The sequence below is a fragment of the Apus apus genome, chromosome 9, assembly GCF_020740795.1.
Source record: "Apus apus isolate bApuApu2 chromosome 9, bApuApu2.pri.cur, whole genome shotgun sequence".
Classification (NCBI taxonomy): Eukaryota; Metazoa; Chordata; class Aves; order Apodiformes; family Apodidae; genus Apus; species Apus apus.
Window position 1 is genome coordinate 3,543,380 of NC_067290.1, and position 19,973 is coordinate 3,563,352.

Genomic DNA, 19,973 nt, shown 5'->3' on the forward strand with positions numbered 1-19,973 from the left:
TTCCCAGAGAGGCCCGTGTTTCATCTGAATCCAGGTCCAGGTTCAATTCAAGAAATAGATGAAATTGTTCAACAAACTGGCTGAAGTGTAGACCAAACAACACAGTTTGCTTCTTCATAAAAAGTTCCTTTGACTTTTACTCAATGTTAGTCTACATTTAATCTTATTTCTAAACTGATTACTGTGGGTTATGAAAACCATCAAGTCCAAGTATGTCTACAGTCCACTTCACCAAAGGCAAAATCAAGCTTCTTATGTCAGGTTTTCAAAGTTTAGGATTCTTTAAAATTGACATCTACCAATAAACTACAGGTATTCTTGGCAGTAGTTTACAAAATACTACTTTTAAAACAAAGAGAACCTCCCACATTTATACAATTGATCATTGAAAGACTCAAAAAAAAAATAAAAATGGACCATTACAAAGTGCTCAAGAAGTTGGATTAAAAGATACTCACTAACTTGATTTATTCTCCTCATGTAAAACCTGGCAAAACCTTCCAGGAGAACAATTCTAAAAACATAGGGAAAACAGTGACCATTGAATAAAATACCGTGCTGTGGGAAAACACACACACTTTTTCCCAGGCTGTGCTGCTGAGCTTCTCAGACTGTCTGAGAATCTCAGATGTGTCATGCCATCCCATGGGGAAAGAAACATTTTAAATGCTGTATGAAAATAATAATAAGAACAATAATTAAAAAAACACCCCACCATGTGATGACACATCTCCCCTCTTCCTGTGAAAAAAACTAAACCTGTCAAAATCCTATTCTCAAAATTCCTCTCCTACTAAATCAATTAAAAAATGAGAGGTTAGTCTGTACATTCATGCTTAAGACAGAAATTTGGGAAACTAGGTTCTGATTTTGTCAAGTGTCTGTTCATGGTTTACAATGTCCTCAAGGTATTCTGTGATGTCCAGCTATATAAGGTAATAACAATAAATTACATTTTCTTCAGTTAAAAAAAAAAAAAATCTCTCCATGCCTAAATCAGACACCTGCTAGATTAGTAGTCATGTATTCAAAATTCAGTGAGAAAGCAACAAAAATACTCCTGATTTTATAGAAAGGATTAAAGAATCATAACTACAGTACAAGAGCTCTGCATAGCTACGTGCTTGTTCTGCTTGTGAATGGAAAAGGAAGAAGGAAGGGTCTTCAAGGAAAGTAGCCAAAGGAAACTGAAGTGAATGTAAAAAGCATTTCAAGGCTATATTTAGAGGAAGACATTCTTCATGCATTTGCCAAGCTATTCACGTCATTTCACACAGCATGTTTTATCCAGCTTTATAAGTCTATGAGAGAGCAGGGGAGAGAAAAAAAAAATCTGGACCAGTTGCCAGAAATGGAAATCTTGCATTTATGCAGAAGAACAAATATTTTAAGCATGTGAATTCAAGAGTACTTTCCAAAGGGGGAGAAAAAGGAGGGGGGAAGGCAGCGTGTTAAAACTTTCTACAGCTATCACAGAAGGATTCTGCAGAGTATTGTTTGCAGGTAATATGACCTAGCCTCTAACACTCCCTTCTAAGCCAGGCTCTCTAGCCTTAGCTAGATCACTAAAAATACTAAAATGAGTTCAGGTCTCCAGCTGGTATGAACTAGCTGAAGATTTGCCCATGTTCATGTAGACAGGAGACATCAGTTATAAAAGTAATTACATACTTCTCCTCTATATGCAGTAAACAACTAAGATTAATAACTGACCACCAAATACAAGCTCTAAGGTGAAAACAAAACACAAATTCAGCAGTTTTATAAGAATATTCTTATTTTTCTTTAACTCATTTAGCACATGTCACAAGGCTCAGCTATTTGCATAAAGAAATGTCAGGCATACAAAAAATATGTCAGTACCAGATGTAATGGTAACAGGAACAAACCACATGCAAATTTCCAGTTAGTGACCTTCTGGAGGGTGGGGGTGGAATAAATTTGAGATACAGGACTGGTGTTACTTAAACTTGTACAAATGACTTCTATAAAAAGTTCTTACCTTCATTCCCTTCTCCAGGTGGCTGATAAAACGAAAGCCCCAAAGATATGATGGCTGCAATTTCCAAGATTATAAGAGTCACGTCCTGCAACGCTTCCCAGACTAGCTGTATGAATGTTTTTGGCTTCTTTGGAGGTATAAAATTTTTTCCAAATATAAGCTTTCTTTTTTCTAGGTCTGCAGCAGTCCCAGCTAATCCTGTAAAAAAACATAAGACGGAAAAAAAATTTGAATTGCAATGAAATAGAAACTGCTAGCTTATATCTGCATTCCTATAAATTACTTCTCCATTTACTACTAATTCCTGTCAGTTTCAATCAGAAAATAGTCTTTGAATTAGGTTTTATTTAACAAGATGTATATAGGTAAGTACATAAAGTAAGCAATGACTTCTGAAAATAGATCATAAAGCACAAATAAATCACAATTGGAAGGAAAGTGGAATAGCTGATGGCAGCTTCTGGTAATATCAGTAGAAGAAGCAGACATATCTTGGCTCTGACCTCAGGTCAACCCCCTCAAGGTATAAATCAATAAAGCATGTCTTGTTCTACTTCAAAGCAACCTCTCTTGCTGCATATGCACTGCCACACAGCTGCTGGAATGAACTGCACCAAATTGGTGTTAAGTGACAAAGGATAGCCAAAGTGACAGGTTAGACACGCAAAGAAACTAAAAAGGGAATGAGATGGCTCCTTAGGTTGACATAAAGACACAAGTGTTTTGCATGACGCTTCAACTTAAGAACACTTCAATTTAAGGTTACAGTGTAAGAATATGTGGTTGCTCTGACCAACATACCCAGGTGGGTTTTATTCCTACTTTTCAGTTGTATTAATGTATGCATGTCTAGCACCTTGGGGAAAACAAAAATAGACTTGCAGGTGTTAAGGGTAGAATAACTGTGCCCATATATCACTCTCAGCAGCATAAGAGCTGCAGCAAGACAAGTGCTTACATTTATCTGCCAAACAATACTTGATACCAGTTGGAACACTTACAAAACTGTAGGTTTTAAATGTGTTGAGCAACGTAAAGTTACTCATGTTTATTCACACCAGTGTGACACAATGAAAATACTTAAATTGAGACTTGACCTTGGAGGAATACAAAGGTGCCTGCAAGAGGAAATGATCGCTCTTATGCTGTAAGGAGTCCTCTCCTCATGCAGGTTAGGGTAAGTCCTTGCCTCCCAAGAAGCTTCTCAACACCTATTGGGTACTTACGGAATGGAAAGCCCTATTAATGGCACCTTTGAGATGTCAAGCAAAACAAACAAGGGATCCTAAAGTGCTAGTGGTGCTCAGCGTTACAGCTGGCTCCCTCAGGACTGGCGCAGCTGCTCCCAGCAGTGAGTGTGCACCACCAGTAAGTCACCTCTGGGATGGGAGCACCAGGCCCAAGGGTGGGCCTTTCCTCTGGATCAAAGCGATGCTTCTCTGAACATACCAATCCTGCCACAGTACAGGTCGAGATGACTCGCCTTTCACTTCAGGTATATCATTACAGCTGTTGTGTAGCTTCTGGCTCTTGGTTAATTCATCAAACTTTCATTCCACCTTCAGCTTCTAAGAAACACTACCCTCCTCTCCCAGATAAAGGCACGCTGTACTTATTACTACCCTACTTCATTTAATTTTCAGCACCCAGTGCTTAGTGACACAGTGACAGGTTCCAGCTATTATGAAATGTGTCTACGCTGCTCTCCAGCATTCAAACACAAGCATGTCAAACCTCCCTGCACCTCTGTGAGTTCCTAGTCAGCTTCCAACACGGGGAAAATGCTTTTTCCCAATGAAACAGGGACTGCAGGCAACGAGCCATTTGGGCAGGTGCCCTTCCGTGAATCAACACAAATCACAGGAGTCAGGACAACATGAGAGATGGGGGGAGTCACTTGCCACTGATGGGATCTGACACAGGGACAAGCCTTTAGCAGAGACCAAAGAAAGGCTTTTAGAGTCCCTCAAAGAGGGCTGCCAAGCCCTTCAAGACTAGGAAGGATTTTCACTAAAAATGGCATGCATAATCCACACAAATCCCCCAAAACCTGACCTGATGCAAATACAGTGAAGACTTCACAGACGAGAGCAAAGTACATGGACAGCATCGATAGTGGTTGACATTTTTGGTCAAGATGTTCATCAGTGTACCTGGACTTCTCCAAGGCTTTTGATAGGGTCCCCCACAGCCTTCTGAAGAAACTGACTCATTATGGCCTTGACAAGTGGTCTGTGCAGTGGGTGGGGAACTGGCTGACAGATCACACCCAGAACGTGACAGTAAATAGTTCTTCCTCAAACGGGCAACCCATCAAAAAGCGGGGTCCCCGATACTGGGTCCAGTGCTCTTTAACATCTTCGTAAGTTACCTGGAATGTTGGGATCAAGAGCACCCTGAAGTTTTCTGACGACACCAAGATGAGTGGCAACTCCAGAAGGGAGAGCCACCCTCCAGGATGACCTAGACAGGCTGGAAGAGTGGGCTAGCAGGAACCTTATGAAGTTCAATGGGGAGCAGTGTAAGGTCTTGCACCTGGGAACATGTAATCCAGGAGGGTAGTTCAGACTGGAATCCACCTGGCTGGAGAGCAGCCCTGTGGAAATGGATCCGGAGGTCTTGGTGCATACAGGCTCACCATGAGTGAACAGTGAGCTGCAGCAGCAAAGAAAGCCAAGAGGATGCTGGGCTGCATCAATAAAGGCATCACCAGCAGAGATAAACAAGTCATCATCCCGCTCTACTCAGCACCTGTCAGACCACACCTGGAGTATCGTGTTCAGTTTTGGTTCTTGCTCTACAAAAAGGATGGGTCAGGCTGGAGAAGGTCTATATAAGGGCCACAAGGATGATTAGAGGACTGGAGAACCTGCCATATGAGGAAAGGCTGAGAAAACTTGGTTTGTTCAGCCTTGAGAAAAGAAGGCTTTGGGGAAACCTCATTACAACATTCCAGTACTTAAAAGGGTGGCTACCAAGAAGATGGAGACCCCCTATTTACAAGGAGTCTCATGGAGAAGACAAAAAGTCATGGGCACAAGTTGCTCCTGGGGAGATTCTGATTGGACACAAGAGGTAAATTTTTCACCATGAGGACAGTTAAACATTGGAACAGTCTCTCAAGGTAAATGGTGGATTCCTTCACATTGGATATTTTTCAGTCTCAGCTTGACAGGATGCTGAGCCACCTCGTATCAACTATAGTAGTACCTAGAAAGGTTGGACCAGATGATCCCTGAGGTCCCTTCCAACCTGGCATTTCATGGTTCTATGGTTCTATTATCTACAAGCAGCAACATAAAACTCTGAAATAGAAAAAACTCAAAAGCACATTGGGCGGTGGAAGGAAAAGACATCTGAAAAGCACATATTGTCCAACACAGACCATATGTGCACAGCAGTGGGTCAGCCCCAGCAGGCGAGCTGCTCACAGGGTGCTCAGCAGCTTGACAGGGATGGCTCAAACAGCACAGGATATAGCAGCACCATTTTCCAACAATCCTAATTATATACACCTAGATGTGATGAAATTGCACTATATACTTTACTGTCAGGAGGCCATAAAACGTACACACGCCCCATGCTCCTGATCATGATGCACATACAAATACATGTACCTGCTGAGAAGCCTCCAGAGCAAACAGAGATGCTGAAACTCAGAGAGATGCTGCTTCTCTAAGACAATTTTTTTTTAATTTAGACACTATAAGGTTGAGGACTAGACTGAGTTTAAAGCACCTACATTAACCATCATCTTCCACAGTATATTTAAGACTTCTACAGTCTAACTAACCTTTGCTAGAATTTAGATATAAATTTAATTGTACTCCTTCATTTTTCATAATAAATATGATCTTTCTTAAGACCCAGAAACAGATGGGTAAATCATGTATGTGATGTTATTCTTTTCTGTCAGACTACGTCTTGGGGAAATTACTCACAAAATCAATCTCACTTTAAAAATAAAAGCATACTCATCTTTCATTATGAAATGTATTTTCTTGTAAAGAATTTAGAAATACTGGAATATTAAATTCAATGTCCAGTTCAAATCAAGAGGTTTGTCTTCTGCTGAGATCTGGCCATCACTCAAAAAACCACATCCAGCAAAGTTTTGGGTTTGGTTTTTTTTTTCTCCCACTGAAACTCAGAAACTCCCATATTTAGAAAGAGAAAGAGAAGGCTGAAATTAGGAAATCTATAGACCAGCTTATGAAATTGCATCATAACAGCCTGAAGCACTACTGTGGAGATAGAGTCAGAAAGGGACAATACCCAGAGAAGGCAAAGCTACACCGAGATACAGGCTAAGGGAAACGGGATGGAGGATCTGAGGAGACACAAGACGCATATTTGGTAAAAGTTTCCATCAATTCCCCATAGCCAGCAGAAGCTATCATAGGGGCACTCCCTATCTTTTTCAAATAATCTGCTTTCTTCAGACACATTATTTTCAATAGTCCCAAGGTGTTTTTTGAGCAAGGCTACCAGAGCTGCCTGCAGAGGAGGTGACGGGTGGCTCCCTGGCAGGTCTGTGCGCTGACAGGCAGTGCAGATGGCAGAGACGTCACTTAGCACAGCAAGATCTGCGAGTGGGCATCTGTCCTCACCAGTACTTTTAACCAGGAGATGGCTTTCCTGCTGCTAGATTTTTTTCTTTTTTTTTTTCTTTTTTTCATATTACGCACGCTGAGTTCATTACTGTTCCTATTTTTTTTATTTCTCACTTGTCCCTGACGTATCGAGTTCTGTGAGCATAAAGAAAGAGCACTGCAAATGAAAGTCACTTGAAATATTCTTCCTGTATGAAGACATAAAACACCTGAGGAAGTGAAAAAGAACTAGTGAGGACTTAAAAAAAACAGAATGAAAAGATCAGTTCAGGATTACTTCAGCCATCATTTTCCTGACAAAAGAAGTCTTCCCTCTTTTATTCTGTGTGACAATAAGGCACAGACTGGCTGGCTTTATGTTCCTGTGTCCCCACAATCATGAATACTTCATTTTTTTCAAGTGTTTTTTTATGTGTGTGCAATACTTGTTATTTTTTATAGCTGTGCAATGCTTTTTCTTTTTTATAGCTGTGCAATGCTTCTTTGCTTGACCCAAGAGTTTTAGAATGATTATGCAGATTTGGGTTAAATTTCTACACAAGTAGTATAAACACGTTTGGGAAATACTGCAAAATCTTATAACTGATGCTTCTAGCACTTGAATAATTTTTTATGGTTTCACTTTCCAAAAACCTTCCCCAAAATTTGTCTGAAATTTGTGGAAGAACAAAAGTGATTGCATAGAAGATGTTTTCTACAATGCTATGCAGCATATTAAATACATTTCTGATTTAATCTGGCTTGTCTTTACACAAGAATTGTTTAAATTGACTGAGAAAAATACTACAAAACTGGATAAATGCAATTTAATTATTTTTTCCTGTTCCTTATCTACAGCTGTCAGTTATTCCATGCTGAATATTAAACCATCATTTCAATCAATGCTTCCTGGAAAATTGCATTTCTCTGACAGTCATCTCCACTGCAACCAAATGGAGCATGACAGACAATTATTTTGATGCTGCAGAAATAGTAAAAGCACATTGCTACTGAAACAACAATTTAGAAAAAAAAAAAACGTACTTCTTTTAAGAGAATGTTTCACATCTGCTTAAACAATGAAGAATGGAGAATTTACATTAGCACTAATTGTGCAAATTGTGTAATAAAAACTATTAATTACTTACTTTCTTCTGTACATTTTCTAATGCATTCATAAAACTAGATCAAAATTTCAAAGAGCAAATCTGTAATTTAAAAATCACAGTATATGTAGCTTCAAAGGCAAAAAACCTGTTCAACAAGGGCAGTAAAGGCTTCCCAGTGATGCTGAACCACTATCGAAACCAACTATTTTGCTTAGTGAAGACTAACGCCATTCAGATATGACAGGCATGAATCCATCCTATGAGAACACAGTTCTGTAATCAGCTCATGAGCTGCTCTCACACTAGTCTCAAACATCTCAAGTGATGAGCATTCCTAGCATCACATTCCCTAGGTCTTCACAGAAACTAAAAAGTAAAACATTACAAAGTATCATCCTGACAGTTACTTCATTTTGTATGCCTTGTTTCACCAATTCCATTTATTTCACATTTACCTGCCAAACAATCCCTGCCATTTCTAGTGCTACCATAAAGCTTCAGTAGAACTTCCCCAGGTCCACCAGTTTCTATAGCTCTCACATAGGCTCTCAGAACTTCATAAAGTAAATTAGACATATTAGCCCAGTTACTGCTGCTGTAACATAAAAAACTGAAATCCACAATCTCCTTCAATGTTTTTGGTTTTTTTTACTATTTGGCTTTGGAAGCAGATTTCTGTGTGCTATTTTTCTTTTTTCTCTTGCAAATGGCAGAAGTAATAGCAAGCATTTTTCTTCCATTTCAAAGAAGTACTACCTATCTAGTGAGTGAAAGAGCTGAAAAAGTCAAATTTTCAGTTCAAATTAATAGCTAGTAACTAAGAGATTTTGTTTCCAAGATCTGCCTTAGGAAACTATACCCCTAAGAAACTGGGGAAGGCAAGGAGATGTGCACAGTAAACTGTGATTACTGCTGTGGTTTGAGCAAAGGAAGGACTGTTTTGTCCCCTATGATGTCATCAAGCACACTATGATGTAATCCAACATCAGCCTTCATCAGGTCATGAAGTTCATGAGATTTGTTTAGAGGGTATCTAAGTAGAACACATGCATCAGTACCAGGTATGACACAACAACATACCTTGGCTTACATTACCTGTTTTACTGACTCAGATGATTTGTTTCAAGCTAAAACACCAAAGATGTGAAACACAAGATGCAAACACTCATGCCTAAAACAGATGCCTCTCTGACCTTCCAGTTTTCTCATGTGTGTTGCCTGAAAAATTTCTGGATGCAGTACACTGGAATTCTGCTTAGGTCATATTAAAATGAGAGAGAATGCAGTCTGCCAGTAGAAGAGCATTTATTCGTTTCAGCAAGCTGAATTTAAATTTCACTAGTGCATGAACCTCAACGAAGAATAATTTCCTTCTAATCTCAGAACAACAAAGCTGTCTGTAAAGCGTAATGAATCTCATTACCTGTTTTCATTACTACCACTTGCTTACACTTGTTTACAGAAATGTAAAGAAGTTTGTCCAAAAATTAAAAGCCTTTAGAATTACAAATCATCGATAGTACATGGAAGCTGTAAGCTGCTGGTGCTATTTTTGAGTCTATTTGGCAGTGCTGCCAACAGCCCTTTGACTCAGATGCTTTACAGCTAAGTCTATATAGCCAGCATACATAAATAGGGGCACAGAAGTGGCAGAACCAGGAAATTAATTAACTCCCCGTCCATCTCCTCATTAATCATCCTCCCTCGTCACATCTGACAGCAAGAATTGCCCGAGTCCCCATGTCCTGCCCTCCCCCCGACAGGGATCACCCTTCAGCAGCTGAACAGCAGCAAGCTGAGTGCAGAAACCCTGACGTAAACCTCCCCTGGTCTCGGCTGCGATCAAACCAGTCATGCTGGAGTCACGCGAAGTACATAAACACATCTCTAAATCCACGACTTTTTAAGAAAATCAAGTAACTGAAGAGCTTAACGTTCTTTCTTAGAGACTGATGCATCTAATGTAAATGCTAGGAACAGATAATACCTGACAACTTGCATTTCCACAAGGAGTTTCTCTCTCTTGAGCTATAGAAATGCCTCAGCAATTTTATCTCAATTTTATGAGGCAGCGAAAGGCTGACGTCCTTGCCTCAGACCATTTGGTGGCAGTTCAGGGGAGCACATTCACATCTCCTGGGATTCCTGATTTATGCTCAGCTGCAAAATACCCTGGAGGACTTATTACTGCCAAGAAGCACTGAATGCTTCATGACGTGTTTCGCTCATTTCCTCATCTAGTCATTTTATTTCTTCTGTCTTCTTCTAATTTCTTTTTGAAGCAAAGCTGCTCTGAAAAGAAGCTATTAGCCAGGAAAAAAATAATTTATATAAGATGACTAATAATAGAAGAACTGGTTCCCAACAGTGACCATAACATAGCAAAAAAACCCCAAACCAACCAACACATGCTACATCTGAAAGACATGCTACAATTCCATAATAATCTAATGGCTGGACTTGTGTGCAGAGCATAACCAGGAGCCAGTATCAAAGCAACAGATGAGACATCAAATATTAAAGGCAAGATATGCATCATAAGAGATGACTAACATTTTTCCTGTCTAAACAGACAACAGAAAGCTTTCTGCAAAGGATGGTAACAAAGCATTCAATAAGAGCTGAAGGTCCAGTATGAAAAAAGAAGAATTGGGATATTTTTTTTTTTTACAAATGTTCTACTGTCAGTGGGGGTGCAGCTGTTGAGAGGGAAGATAATCATCCCACCAGAAATCACTTTGTCAGCTCTGACTGCACTCAATAATTGTTACACCATTAACATATGTCTCATCTTGTGTGCCACAGGCTCCTGGAGATGTTTTCCTGATGTTCTGTCTTGATGTAGTATAAGATGGGGCCACTGCAATGAAGATGATGCCGAGTATGGGGAAAAGGGTATCAAAACCACATTGTTACAATGCAGAGTTATAACACGATTGTTCCAGATAATCTGAAAGCTTTTTCTTGTCCTTAGTATTTAAATCAAATCAAGCTTCCCTGACTACAGCTTAAGCCACAGTCGCCGGCCATCCTGTAGGAAGGAACAGGCTTGAGTAAAGGGTAAAGGCAGAAAAGAGCAACCACATAGATTTAATGGAGCAGATCCAAGGTCTTACCCAATGGAAAGAGTAAGGAATAAATGAGCACATAATAAAGTCAAAGTGGAAAGTGTTCCTTAATTAACACACCTTCATAACCACTTACTCTCCCTGGACCCTACAAAGAAATTCACCACTTCATATGTATCGCTAATGGCATCCACAGGGGGTGAGGAGGGAAAAAAGGCCCTGACATCAATCTGCAATTCCCTGTTCCCAAACCACAGTTTGAGCAGCTCTGCTGACAAACCAGCCACTCTGGTTGCTGCAGAGGCAGCTTCTGCCTGGCTGTGTGGATTCAGCAGAGCCCGGGGAAACACACGTGGCCCAGCAGAAACACTCCCACCAGTCATGGTCCTCTGAGCCCCAGAGTAAGTGCAGGCAGACAGGTAATGTTCAGGTGTAGGCAAGGGGTAGGGCAGGGAACAGCACAGTGTCTCTGCAGGAGAGAGAGGGGAAAAAAGGATGGAGCAACAGGTCCATCTGCACACAGGCCTATCCGTCCTGTCAGTAGCAAGTGAGGGTGACAGGTGACACTGAGCCTAGGGCCCTGCTGCTCTGTAACACCACAAGAAAGAAATCCATGGGCACCAAAATGGCTGTTAGACTGCCTCCTGTTCATAATAATACAGAGTCTTTAACTTCCATCTTCCCCATTTCTTATCCCAAAACAAACTTCATGTCACTTGAAGTTTTGCAAGTAAACATAATGTTGAAAGGACAAAAGTTGTCAATGAAATGTCCCCAGAATTGAGGCCACTGGACTGAATTTCAGTACAGCTGAATAGATACTACGGAGAACCTCAGCTGGCTTCTCCACACTATAAAGTACATGTCGGTTGATGTGGTCTAGACTCACTAAAGACTTCTCATTACTTTCTTTTCACTTCCACAGAGCTCTATCCATCCACTCAAGATGAAAATCACAGAAATCTGAGAAAGTGAATGCCCAAGAAATAAAGGATGTGCAATTGGGAAAGCATGGCCTGAGAGAGGAAGCTGAAGACACATTAAACAGACTTCAAAGTCTAAGACCTCTGCTTTAGCTTCTTATACAGCATCCTGAAAATCCCATGCACCTCTTTTCTAAGAAGGATCTTTACTACTATTACTATTTGCCACTGCAGCCACCACAGGTTTTTAAGTACAAGCATTTCCAAGGGTCTATAGCTCATAATTATTTGATGATGTCTTTTTGAAAAGTTAAAATTAACACAGCATAACAACATATGCTCTCATAACAGCAATAGCATGGAAAAGATTGGTTTTTTTCTAGATAAGGCCAGGAATTTGTAAGTTAAGGTAGCTAATTCTTCATGGAGATGTTTTAATCTTTTACATTCAAATAAATAACAAAAGAAACCTTATGTTCTGAAGAAAGGGACATTTCTGTGATGGTTGTAAGAGAGTCAAAATGAAAACACCAAAATCCACTTTACCTCTGTTTCTATAGCATGATTCTTTCCCACCCTTACTTGAGAAAAAAGAACAAATAAACCAGAAAGCAATGAGCTGCATTTTTCTGAGGTGTCATCTCCAAGTGCTGCTACTTGGCAACTCTTTTTTATGCCATTGCTATCTTTGTCAGTGTCACCTGCTTTTCCTGTGAGTAATGTCAGCCTGTCAGCTACACAGCAGCTGTACCCAGGCCAAGTGATGTCTTTGCAAGAGGCAGAGTGTTTGCTATAGCACAGCTGATGCTGCTGTCTATTCAGAAGAATATTCAAGGTATCCAAAAAACAAGCAAGAACACTCAAGAAAACAAAGCACTTTATTATGTCATCTGCAAGCAACATTAAATGTCACTATTCCTCCTGCAATTACATCATTCAAAGCCACAATGACCAGCTTGGGAAGAGATAGTAAGATAATAGGATGCTTTTTGAGCACTCACTGGATTACACCCCACTGCTCAGGAGCACTAAAAGACTGAGACCATTGAAGCCCCAAACACAGGACACAGGCTGTTGTGCTGATGCCTGTGTAACACTTTTGCACTCTGCATTACCCATTTGCTCCATCTCTTCACAAATTCCTTCAGAATATCATCTGCCTTTCCTGTAGACCTAAGTACCAGGCAGACTTGGAGGAACAATAAAAGTGCAAGCAGCTGTAAAATTTCATCCATAGATGCCAACACGAGTATTATTAGTGTCTCATAAGTGAACGCACATATATATGGTCAATGTTTCGAGCAAGTCAAGCAAGGTCCCGATTGCCCCATTTTCTAGAAAAGTGGAGAAAAGGTGGCAAAGAAAGTCTCCAGACTCTCCAGTCTTCTGGTCATTAGTTCAGCCCACAAAAGCTGCCCAGGTGTAAAAGAGCAGGAGAGCAGAGCTGTAGCACTGCTTCAGCTGGGATGATGGCACTATCAGAACACATGTAACATTATTCCTCCAAAGAGTTCTCAGCCTTATAAAAATCACTCTAAAAATGGGATAATACCAAGAGGTGCCTTTTTGAATACTGTGAAAAGGAACAATATTTACTTGACTCCTGTTCTATTTTTGAATGATTAGAAAATATCAACTGCAATCAAAGCAATCCCAAGGTGTACTGTGGGATACAGCATTATTTGATTCTTATACCCACATGCAGCAAGAACTCCATCAGGAACACAACACCCACAGACAGCTCCTATTTTAGAACACTAAAAAGCCCAAAAGAATAGACTCTCTCTCATATGAAGCACATATTGTCAATCACCTTGATTAGCCCTCAACATAACTAACCTAATCGGAATGCAGTAATCACTACTTCAGTTCTCCAAATTGTTTTCTAGAGCAAATCAAATACTAAATTAAATTATAAAGTACCGCAAAGGAAGGTGTTCCAAGCTTCCAGTTGTAGTAAAGAGTGCAAGTGTGCTGCAGTCACAGACACCATATGTTTTTATGCACATCAAACTGGTCCCACCTCAAAATCAAATTTTAATGGAAACCTTCTAGCTCACGTAAGAGTCAACCAAGGCTTGCTCCAAGTTTCCTCCACAGATGAACAGTGCACTTCAGTAGCCTGTTTTTCACTCTTTATTGAGTACACATCTTCCATTGTATATTCTGTAGAAAACTCGAGAGTCTCAACTTGCAGCTCTCATCTTGCGTTTTAGCACTGGGGTGAAGGGAAAATGGTTTTGTTTGTGTAGGGACATCCAAACAAATACAGCTACTGCCCTTGGTTCAGCTCAAATCTGTGGGAACGTAAGGCAGCAGAGGCAAGCACAAGACAGAAAGAGCAAGCATGTAGCAAGAGCATCCCCTGAAAGACTCCTGAGAGGAGTCCAAAACTCAATTCTCACTAATGACAGAAGTAGGTAACATTTCTGGGTTACAAAACGTTCTACATAGAGTTTCAGTAATCCAAAAAGCCACTGAAAATTGCTCAACTATAAAGAAGCTGCATTCAGAATGAAAAAGGTGGGAAAGGATTTGTATTCAAATCTACTACTTTATTTGGTCATAATATCTATGCATTCTTTATGTTAAGGAGGACTCCTTCCACCTTCCTAATTTTGTGTTTTACAGTTTGAGAGGTGGAAAACTTTTGTCTTTTGGCATTTGAACATTCAAGAGAATGTAATAAGGCAGTTCTGCATCAAAGCTCTGTCAGAAGTGTGCTCACATGGTAATTACTTATGAATTTATGTTAGAAACATTAGTAGAAATCAAAATATTATACTGTGTCTAATAAAAGCATCAATTTCATATTAACAACCACCCTTGGGCATCTTCAGTGAGTAAGCAAAAGTCGTATTTTCTTAAAGCTCCCCCAAAAACCCTACTGTTATTAATGAACCTTCATTATGCATGTGGAAGCTTAAGGTTTTTTTTTAAATGAGATCTCAAATTAGAAGTCATTTAATCAACTTACGGCTTAACCATTTTCCTTGCTCAGCAGTAACCTATGCTTATATTGTGTCAGGCATTTCATTTTACTTTCAGCCCATTAATTCATTGCTTTGCTTAATCCAGCTCAATTGGGAAGAGGCACTCTTAATTCCAAAATAAGAACATCCACACAAAGAGTTAATCCATAATGGTTACACAGGAATACATGTTCCACGAGGCTGAGAATAGGTAAATCCCTTAGATCAAGTTTGATTTAGACCACTTTCACCTCAGCTTCCCCATGGATGGGTACATCCTCACCTCTCAGCTACAGCACTACAGATGTCTGGAGTTGAAGCCACGCAACATGAGAACACAATAATGTACTGTATCAAATTAGTCTGTCCCATTAGTAACCTTAATTGGAAACCTTATTTTTTTTTTCATACACTTCACTTTAGGGAGCAAAGCAGGCTTTTCGTTGTATAACTCCTTAACTGGTCAGCTTACTTTTCTTGTACACAAACTCTTTTGGGAAGAAGCAGTCCAAACTGATGGTAAGGTTGGTGTCCAAAATTTCATGCACGTTACTACTAGCCAACTGCTATTCAAATATTATGAAACAGAAGCCTTCCCAAGCTCTTTTCAATGGCTGTTGAACACAGCATCACAAGTGAGTGTATATTTTTATTGAAGCTCAGGTTTCCAAGTTTGTACAATAGAAGGCATTGGAATAAATTTTTCTTAAACAGCAAAAGAAGATTCCTTTTCTAAGAAAAAATGTTTTGGGGAACTGGCAAACTTCCTAAACCCCAGAATGTTCCAGAAACGCAGGCTATGATTCACAAGTATTTTGTCATCTGTACAACCATTTTGCTTATAGCTGCAATGCAGCACTCTCTTCAGGACTGCTCATTGCACTTAAAGGATAAAATGACCCAACTGCCTACTCTGTTCCATCATTATTCATTAATGAAGAGACGGGGCCTAGAGGATTGTCATTGCAGGATAAAAAAAGGTTCATTAATCCATCCCTTAAGCACGACACACATTAACACTAAACAAGAGACAAAGACAAGACAATCAGACACACTTTCCATGTAGTCTTGGCAATATTTAGAGAACATCATCAGTTTAAATAGCACCTGATAACATCCTATTGTATTATGGCATGACCGATTAACATAGAAAGTGCAAACACCTTGAACTAACAGGGCTGAGGATGAAGTCATTCCTTTCAGGCAGACATCTTGAGCATGCATTTGTTTTCTACAGGTTATGTAAACAATGAGCAGAGATGAACCAAATGGTCATGCTGAAATATTCAGGATGCTAAAAGACAGCCCTTTTTTTTTTGTGTTGCCCTAGTTCTGCTATCCCTTCTGTGAAATATATTTAGATTTTTGCCTGTGACCCTGAGTGCCTCCTATGCCTACTGATGTTCCTGAAGATCATCTTAACAGATCTTCCTTCTTCCCTTACCATCCTTTTCCACATTCCTTATTTTCCCCTTCATTTTACCTCACAGAAACCAAGGTTGCTAATAACAATCAGCTCTTTCTTCTTCCCTCTGTGTTTTTACTGCTCAGCATAGTCCTCATTCTCTCCTTGAAAATTCTTAATCACTTTAGAGAATTTGTCCTCTGATTTCACAGCTCTTATTTAACCTTACACACTTGTTTGGGAGGGTGGGAGGTGTTGGGAGGAGGGGAAAGAGGGTGTTTGCTTTTTTAAAAGAGGAGCATGAGCACAAATTAAGTAAAACTCTAGGAGATCAGCGTGTTGCAATATCTTTATGCTGTCAGATTTGATGCATTCAAAGATGGCCACAGAATACTATGTACTCTGTAGGCTTATGAATAACACTGAAGAAAAGCCCTTTTAGGAAAATAAAACATTGCTCCTGTTGCAAGACTTGAAAATCTTACAAAAAATTCTCTATTTGTTTAATAATTACGAAACAACAGTCAATAAAAAACTTCAAAAAGAATTGAGATTATTAACACTAAATTCCAATACTGTTTTCCATTTATATGCCCTCAAGATTTTAGAGCCTACTGGAAAAAGGAACAATTCTTGTTATTACGGAAATAGCCTTGTATAACATAAAAAGGCTCTACCAGCATTAATCTTTTAAATTCCTGAGCTTTGTTTGTGTCACAGCCTTTATTTGCAATTAAGCTTAGTGCATATGAAGTTCACTGCCTGCCAAGGCTCAGAGGACTGATATAGTCCAGGATGGGTAATTCAAGCTCCTTTTACACTGACCTACCAAACTCTGACCTACCAGACCTGTCTGGTAAAAGTGAGAAGGTATTACGATTTCATTCAGATCTTGATATCTGAGCAATTCATTCAGCAAGGGTACCAATTATGCTTGATCCCCTCACCTTTCCCCCTACTTCTGGACTGGACTGATTTGCCATGAAACAGTAATCCTCAGTCATGCTGAATTTGATCATACTGACCTGAGATGAAAGGTTCTGGGTCTTGAAAATTATCTTTAATTCACCCAGTTCGTTCATTCGTTATAATCCTAGTGCTATAAAACACCAGCTCTTCATCTATAGAGAGTATCTGGCACACTCTTGTTTATGTGCAGTCAGGATGATACACACAAAGACCATCATCCCTGATGAAAACACGTGCACGAGAATGCTTCACAGAGCTTATGTATCCTCTCATCCTCACTAAAGCTGTAACATGTGAAATAGTTCCCTTGCTAATTGTTGCAGGAGACAGGTATACAAAGCAATCAAATCCAGTCCACCTCATATGCTTTTATCTTACCAATACAGCATTATTTAATAACATTAAAATGCAATCAACATGTAACCAGAACCAACACAGACCAACTTTACCAAAAGTGATGCCTGGAAGTGTATGTGTTGATGGATTCACCCCTTCTCTCTCTAGAAGGGACTTCTCTCTGCCTGGTTGCAGCATTAACACATAATGGCCCTGGCTCCCCCCCACACAGAGGTCACATCGGAACCTAACTCATCTAACCCTAACCATGTAGCAATTATGGTAAAGCCACAGGACTTCAGGTGTCAGCAGAAGCCCCAGCAGGACTCTCTACGTGCCCATGCAAGCAGGTAACAGCGCTGGCACCTGTGGTTAACCATCAAAGAATCCGAGCTGCATACATGCTGTCATCACGTTTCCAACCGCAGTGAAGATGCACATTTTTCCAGGACTGCTTTAGTTGATAAGCACTTAATTCAGAAGCTGATCCCGCTTCTGAGGTAAGCAGCAGCTGGCTGCAGGGGTCAGCCGGGGGCTCAGCGCCCAGGCAGGCTGCCCAGCACTGCCTCCTGCCACGGCTGCGGGTCCCGTCCTCCCAGCGCCCCGGCACCTGCTGGGACCAGCACGTCGCAGCACCCAGGTGCAACTGGCAAGTTGCAAATCTTACTGGAAATTTTCTCAAATATTACTAAGTCCCATGCCAGGCAGAGGCAGTGACTGAGGCTTCATCTCAGCCTCCCACTCAGAAATTCTTTTTCCCTACAATGTATGTGTAAGATGTTTTCCTCTGCTGTGGCGCTCCCCACGGGTTTTGGTTACATCCCATCCCCCTGCCCTCGAATCCAGACTGCATCTGCTGTGCTTTATGTAACGCTGCTGAGCACAACGTCGCAGGACCTAACTGCAACATGTCAGCAGGAAACCCCATCTAAAGATGTTGCTTTTGTTGTGGTTTGTTTTTTTTTTTTTTTTTTTTTTAGAGGGTCTGGGCTTAACTACCGAGGCCTCAGCTTCTTAAAGTCAGATTCCTCGAGGCTGAAAACAGCTGAAGTGCTCCTGACTCTTGGCTTCAGCAGGCTGCTGCCTCCAACACCCTTGGCTCGTCCTTGAAGCAGCTTCTGCAGCCATGACTCATCTGCTACAGCGCTGGCAGAACTGAGCGAGTGGCAGAGAGTTAATCATGGAGGGATGTCACCGTGCGAGGGACACACCGAGACTCCCAGGGCAGGGAGAAGGGACACCAAGCCACCAGACCGGTGCTCTTGCCGTCTAAAAACAAATTCAACCTTCCTGGCTTTAAAAGCACTTCCTCAATGCACAATTTCCTTCATGTGCAGGAAAAAATAATCCAGGCAAGTCTTCTACTTACAAGCAACCACCTGACAGGGAGAGGTTTGCAGCAAGGACTTGAATCATGGGAGTATTGGGAGAAAATAATGTTGCAAACAGGCAGGTAATGAAGCTGTTTGCAGGCTACTTTGCTCTTCAAATACCACATATCTATCACTGGTACACAACTGACTGGATATTTGCTCTTTGAAAAGAAATTCCTCTAATATTGTATTTCTGGAAGCTTTGGGATATAGTTTTCCCAGTGGCACTACACAGAGCAACAAATGTTCTCGTGCTACAGGAGGCTATGAGGATTTGTTTCAGCTGTAAAATTCTGTGTGGAATTTGCCTTCAGATAGATGAAGCAAGATGTCTGAAAGCTGTAATTCCAGGAATGGTAACACAGAATGCTTTTTGGAACTTATTTCTGTACCTGAAGACCATGCATGGTCATCGGGCTGTTTGCTTCCCAATAAACGTTAATAATCTGTGATCTGTGTGATATCATCTAACCTTATGATTCTCTCCCTCTCCTCTGTCCTTGCAGTGTTTATAAATGATGATCAGACATTAGTCCACTATCTGGCAAAGTGGGTATATGAATTACAACTGAAGACCAGCAAAACACAAACATATTGAAAATTAAAGCCATTTACATGTCCATTTAGCATATCCCATGCTATATGTCATTATGGTTACCCAAGTTCATTAACGTTCCCTGAAATTCACATGCAACAGTGGTACAAAAGCCAAATGCAAAACACTTCTCTTACCCTGTCCATTCTACAGTCAGCTTCTGGGCCAGCCAGGTATTTTCCCAAGTGCATTTCCATACCCATTTACACAAACAGCTGTGCTGAAACCCAAAACCAGTGGCAACAAATCACCGAGAACTAAGGAGGGTGGCAACAGTCACAGCTTAAAGCATCTGAACTGCTAAAACAATACGTTTAACATCAACATAAAATTCTTTAAATAGTATGTGTTTAAAAGCTCCTATCTCACAGTGCTAGAAAATCACTGAAATTAACAGTAGTAATTTGTAGCATTCCAGTGGCAACCATAGGTTCACCTTAGCCGTCTGCACAAAGCCCAGGGATGGCTAAAAGGTTCTGTTTATCCTCACAGAAAGGATTGTTTATCCTCACAGCAAAAGCAGCCACACACTTCTTGCTTTTACAGTTCTCATGTTTGCATAACATAATGATCGAGCTATCAACAGCAGAATACTTCTCGACCCTTACATGCCTATGCATTTCAAATGT

The 19,973-nt window shown here is 40.5% G+C and overlaps 1 protein-coding gene across 13 annotated transcripts in view; it reads right to left on the reverse strand.

The window, feature by feature from the left end:
- Nucleotides 1-19,973, reverse strand: part of ATP2B2 (ATPase plasma membrane Ca2+ transporting 2) — a 409,447-nt gene that overhangs the window by 120,917 nt on the left and 268,557 nt on the right. For all 13 annotated transcript variants that reach the window (XM_051627773.1, XM_051627775.1, XM_051627771.1 and 10 more), the window contains one exon: nucleotides 2,003-2,200. In XM_051627773.1, the coding sequence (XP_051483733.1) occupies nucleotides 2,003-2,200 (198 nt within the window). The remainder of the gene's footprint in view (nucleotides 1-2,002; nucleotides 2,201-19,973) is intronic.